Raw genomic sequence first — 6,000 nt, 5'->3', positions numbered from 1 at the left:
TGTGAGAGAAACAAGCAACCAGGTCTAGGAAAACCAGCCCAAAAGAAGCGACCATGGGCCACCTGAGCACTTTAAACCTATACATCAGCTATTTGAAAATAGCAGATCTACAAGTTCATAACGTGTCGCGATGCGACGCGTTATGAGCTTGTAGATCGGCTATTTTCAAATGTTCAGAATAGCCCAGAATAGAAAAGAAAAGCCATGTTCATGTTCACACATCTAGGATTGAATATACCCAAGATCATAGAAATAACGTAACGTCTGCTACGATGGGGGGGGGGGGGGAATCAAGTAAGAAAAAGTTAGAGGGGGAAGTGTCCTCAAAATTTCTGTAACTTATTAGATAAAACATTATAAACTTCCTCTTGAAAGTCTCAACAGTGCCAAAAATAACAGCATTTTATTTAGGATGATGGCAGCTTCACACAAAAAAAAGGAGATAAGCGTGAGAGAAGACTGAGCGGAGTCCAAAACTGTTCTGTCCTCCGGAGCAGAAAAGATCTGGCCTTATGTTCACCAGCAGTGTAGTCCATCAACTCTCACAGGTGTGTGTGATGTATCACACGGTGTCCAGGGGGTCCGTACAGGTCCCAGGGGGTCCCTACAGGTACCTCTTCTGCCCTCAGCACTTCTCAAGGAGTTTAGTCGTGGATGCGTCTACATCGGATGTTTCATTCCCTCGGCTAGTTATGTATTTAATCTTTTCGAAATCATGCACGAGATTATAATCATCTAATATTATACATATTTGATAAACAAGCAAACACTTGACATAAATTAGAACCTCTATAATTGTTAAAAATGTAAAAAGCTAATAAGACAGCTGTTTGATTATACTGATGTCACACCAGAGGCGACGACAAGCATCAAAGCCTGGCGCTCGGCCCTCACCCCTCCTCCTCCCCTGTACAGCCTCCTTCCCAGCCCTTTACCCCCCACCGGCCCACCCTCCTCCTCCTCCTCCTCCTCCTCCTCATGGCATCAGCGCAGCGCAGGCATTGCCATGGTGATTATTATAGAAAGCTATTGATTGTTTGTTGGGGGGCAGGGTATTGGCGTTCCGTAGTATTACTAATCTGTGTGTGCGCGCGTGTGTGTGTGTGTGTTTCTGCTTGGGTATTGGGAAGGTATGTGTGTGTGTGAGGTGACCGTGGAGAGGTGTGTACGTTCCTGGCGAGTGATCGACTGGATTCAACTCAGGCAAACACAACAAAAAAATCCTTGTAGTCTGTCAAATCAAGATGAGATTTCTTCAAAGCCAGCAGACAGTGACTCTGATTCCATCCTGTAACGAAAGAAGAAACTATGACAACAGGGTTTGATTCTAACACTGTATCAGCTCCATTTGGTAGGGCTCCTCCACAGACCAACCCAGTAAGTAGCCCAAAGAAGCAAAATGTTTCAGTTCCAACGGAGATAGCAGGATGGGGGGGGGGGGGGGGGGGGGTGGTTGGGTGGTGCTGAGAGGAGGACGAGGGGCTGGGTGGTTTTCGGAGGCCGCGTCACAGTTGGTTCTGGCTAAAGGGAGTTCGGGGAGTGCAAGTCCACTGCATTGTCAAGGAGACGGAGAAACGGAGTCTGTTGTTGTTGCGGCGGTGTGCGTATACACACAGTGGGGACAGAAGTCTTCTGATAGGGGTTTAGTGGCATACTGCAGGAGACAAGACAGCAGGAAGTCCTTTTCTCCTGTCCTCCTCCATGCCAGGAGCCACGATGAGCAATCAAGACTGCAAATGAGACATATAACAGCATGTAGCTCTGAGTCAGAATACAGACCATATTACACAACAACATCATCTACTTGTTAAGTTTCCTTGGGGACAATCTGATCACGATACCGCTGTATTAAAAGCCAAACAAAATGACTAAGGAACAGCTTCCACAGCCTGCCCGCCAGGCTGCTGAACGCGCTGCTGACAAGGCGCGAACACGCACTGAACAGGTGCTATGCCCTGTCACCACGTCAGTCTTAGCGACACGGGCCATTACATTGGCACTACTACACTTTATATGACTGTGACTGACTGTGAAGGCTACATTGATTGTGAATATATATGACTGTGAATATACTCCATTCCCAACGCATTTAATACATGATATTTGCTGCAGTGCTAAGTGTCTTTTACTTGCACAATAAAATGAGGTACTCTGCCTTATTTTCCTTTATTATATGATATTATATCTGACAAACGTTCAGCTGATAATACATCATGCGAGGGACGCGTGAATAGACTTTGTGGTGTGACGTTGTCGCTTGTAAATGTGTTCTTTTTGATGAGCGACGTCGTACTATGGAGTGCTTTCCTATCCTTGTTCCTATTCAATGCATGCCTTTTATGGTGTGAAACGGGTGTGGAACAATGTAAATGTTGTTAATTGATTTACTAACTAGGTGGGATTCATCATCTGATACACCTGTGATGCACACAAATCAAGGCTGTACACTCTTTCCATGAATCCAATGTTGGTCTTTACTTAAGAGCAGTACTACACTAAAGTACAGAAGAATGAGGCCCATTAAACTCATTACCGTCTATACTTTACTAATTCTCCTGTGTGTCTTGTGTCCTGTTGTGACAGTGGTTTAAGGGTGACCAGAAGCTCTGATTCAATCAGGACTGATTTTAGGAATATTATCTGGAACATTATCTTCTCAGACACTCTTTGTCTTCACTGAATAAATCAAGGAATACTAAGTGAATATTAAGTCAGTGAATACCAAGTGAATACTAAATTCAGTGAATACTAAGTGAATACTAAGACAGGCCCCCACCAGAAAATCTCCTTATTTTTCCCAGTCTAATGTTTGATAGGTATGTACAGTACAGTGATGTGAATTTTGCATGTGTGCGTGCTCAGCTTCACATACTTCTGATTTCCTTTGTTGCTCTTCGGTGGGTGACTCTGTTTCCCGGATGACCACAGCCTTTGTCACCAGCATGTCAGGGTGCTGCTGCTTGGCCTCTTGGATGGCCATAGCGAGGGCCTGGGGACAAATGACAAGATGTTGACATCTTCCAACAGTAATATACTTTATGATAAACTTCATAATAGTGAAAGATGTACTGATATAAAATCAACGGAGCTATAATGTGCAAAATCTCACTCATGTCTCAGTACAGTAAAGAAAAGAAAAGAAAACACAATACAGCTACTCCCCCTCTATCTCTTCACCCCTCTGTTCTCCAAAGACGCATGGAGACATATCTTCTTCTTATTATGCAATATTATGGATAATTTGGCCCAGATCATGAATTAATGTTAATGTTTGAACCTCAAAGCTGAGTCCCTCAGTAATGTCATCTACCATGTTGAACATGAGTATTGCGTTGAATTTGGATGTTTTTTATTGCAAGCTGTGTGCGCACATTGTGAACCCACCTATACGTAGGCATGCATCTTAATCCCAATGCGCTGTCTAAATAGTAAGGAAATATCTGTGCCGCAGTCACTCTGCTGGATATAAGACCAGCTCAGAGCTCTGTGTTAAATTAACACTCAGTTGCATTAAGGGGAAATACCACCTTTAAACCTTACCTGATCTTGGTCCACATCATCATCTCCAGTAATGATGATCCTCTTCTCAATTCTGGTCTCCGAGTAGCCTCCTTTCACAGTCTGCAATACACATACAGTACACAACCTAGTCAGGAACAAGCAGGAGTAAACCCCCACAAATGACACTTCAGCCCCGAGGAGCAGATTAAGAAACCATATGTGGGAGAATAATGGTTGTTAATGACTAGATTGTTTGAATGGACAACAGCAAGTTCAGTTAATTGTTCGTCCAGCATTTAATACAGTCACATCACCAACAACACCAAGGGAATTTGGTCCAGTCGTTGTTGTTGATCATGTTGTCTAGTTTCGAGCTAAGATACTGCACGTACAAAGCTGCTGTGGAGACAGCAGCCCTAAACGAGCACATACTACAGTGTACCTTGGTAACTTGAGTAGTGGTTGCTGAGGTGACATTCTCAGCGGTGACGGTCAGCGGCGATACGACCGAGTCTCTGCCCGGGTGACCTGCTTTCACCTACAGCACAATCATTATATGAGTGAGTCACTCCATCTGCACAGTTCCAGGGCCAGTTAACCCATTAAGACCGGAGGAACGCATCTGTGTCACTTCTTGAATTGAGCTAAAAAAAACATTATTTTACACTTTGGCTATTCAAAAATAGCAGATATACAAGCTCATAGCGCGGCACCGAGTGCCGCGCTACGAGCTTGTAGATCTGCTATTTTTGAGAAATCGTGAAAATGTCTTTGCTTCGGGGGGGTCCCTGAAACAGAATATTTTGAGATGGGGGTCCTTGGCCAAATACATTTTGGGGCCCTTGACATGGAAAAGTTTGAGAAGCACTGACATAGTAACATTTTTTAGAAGACATTCTAAAAAGAGACATTTTGTAGAATCGGCCTCAGGTCTTAATGGGTTAAATATTGGCCCACGCAAAGAGACGTTGTAGAGGTAGTAGCAATGTAGTAGTGAGTGACTAACAAGTACAGTACATAATGCCTGCACAGGCATTATGTATTACACGCACGCGCACGCACGCACGCACGCACGCACGCACGCACGCACGCACGCACGCACGCACGCACGCACGCACGCACGCACACACACACACACACACACACACACACACACACACACACACACACACACACACACACACACACACACACACACACACACACACACACACACACACACACACACACACACACACACACACACACACACAGAGAGAGAGAGAGAGAAAAGGCCTGAATTGCACCATCCGGGGCTTTGTTACATGGCAAATATCACGGTGTCAGCCTCAATCAGCCAAGGCCTTGAACATAAACATCTGGATAACAAAGGGGACATAAACAGTCTTCATAGCCTCTATCTAGCGGTATGTTACATACAGATCAACTCTAGAGCAAAGACAGCAAGGATGCACAAGGTGCAGTCATTCAGGGACCTTGATAATGTGTGTGATGCATACTGCGTGGATACTTACAGGAGAGCCATTTTCTTTAAGGGTAACAGATGCCTCCCTCGTACTGAGAATCCCATAGTTCTGTGAGAAGGCAAGAATTCAGGTTCAGGTCTAGATTCACGCATTTTAGTAACATGAAGTCAAGAGGACAACTTGTGTGAAAAGTATAATCTGCATTAGGGAATAAAAATATACCTGATTATGAATTCATAAAATCAACATCGCAAAAGAAAGGCAAAGGCCATTTGGAACCCATAATACTGTATATCAATTGTCAGTCAAAAAGCAGCATACCAGCAGCGTTGCAAAATTGTATACATTTGGGTGGATGCACATCTTTTGAAGACCTAAGGAACTAATCACAAAAAAATATCTAAGAAGCTTAATTGAAGCTGTCTGTTGTCAAAATCATGCAGGCTATGGTATAAGGCACAATGCGATAACCATTATGTCTATGTGCTACTTGGAACAAATCAATAATAGTAAACTAAGGAGCAGCACATGCACATTTTATAGTGAATGAGATTGAAATGAAAGCAATATATTCCATGAAGCCTCTAGCTGAGAGTTGAAGGGGTAAAAAATGGACCACTCAGTCAGGATTCTACTGTGTAATGCCTTGCGGTGTCATACAACAGTGTCGCACTGTAGATCTACACGCTCACAACGCGTCACGGATGCGTCTATGTTCAGCCGGCGACGCCGTCGCTCCGCAAAGTATGAATCAGGCTTAATGCCGTCCAAATTCACAGCCCAGCCCACTGACATGCAGACAGCGCAGACACAGGGAACGCAGGCCATGCCTTTTGTGCAGATAAACCAGCATGGCCACGTACCATGTCTCCCTCTGCTGGTGCAGCTATGTCAGTGCTGGAGACCTTTGTCTCTGTACAGTTGACGTCATCCTCTGTTTGCTGCAGACACACACACACACACACACACACACACACAGAAAAGCCACTGTGGCATATTTGGACATATTTTGAAAATGTGACCAGAGACCTAG

The 6,000-nt window shown here is 44.3% G+C and overlaps 1 protein-coding gene across 2 annotated transcripts in view; it reads right to left on the bottom strand.

The window, feature by feature from the left end:
- Positions 1 to 984: 984 nt before the first annotated feature.
- Positions 985 to 6,000, bottom strand: part of LOC311048123 (band 4.1-like protein 1) — a 133,023-nt gene continuing 128,007 nt past the window's right edge. The window contains exons 15-20 of one of the 2 annotated variants that reach the window (XM_084061173.1): positions 5,831 to 5,908; positions 5,016 to 5,075; positions 3,944 to 4,039; positions 3,541 to 3,621; positions 2,873 to 2,989; positions 985 to 1,730 (exon numbers count right to left, since the gene is read on the bottom strand). In XM_084061173.1, the coding sequence (XP_083917299.1) occupies positions 1,725 to 1,730; positions 2,873 to 2,989; positions 3,541 to 3,621; positions 3,944 to 4,039; positions 5,016 to 5,075; positions 5,831 to 5,908 (438 nt within the window). In that variant the 3' untranslated portion in view covers positions 985 to 1,724. The remainder of the gene's footprint in view (positions 1,731 to 2,872; positions 2,990 to 3,540; positions 3,622 to 3,943; positions 4,040 to 5,015; positions 5,076 to 5,830; positions 5,909 to 6,000) is intronic. The other variant, XM_084061174.1, reaches the window with a different exon arrangement.

This window comes from Gymnoscopelus microlampas (genome assembly GCF_963454915.1).
Source record: "Gymnoscopelus microlampas genome assembly, chromosome: 7".
Lineage (NCBI taxonomy): Eukaryota > Metazoa > Chordata > Actinopteri > Myctophiformes > Myctophidae > Gymnoscopelus > Gymnoscopelus microlampas.
The sequence above is the reverse complement of the archived record's forward strand: the minus strand, read 5'-3'. Positions and strand labels throughout refer to the sequence as shown.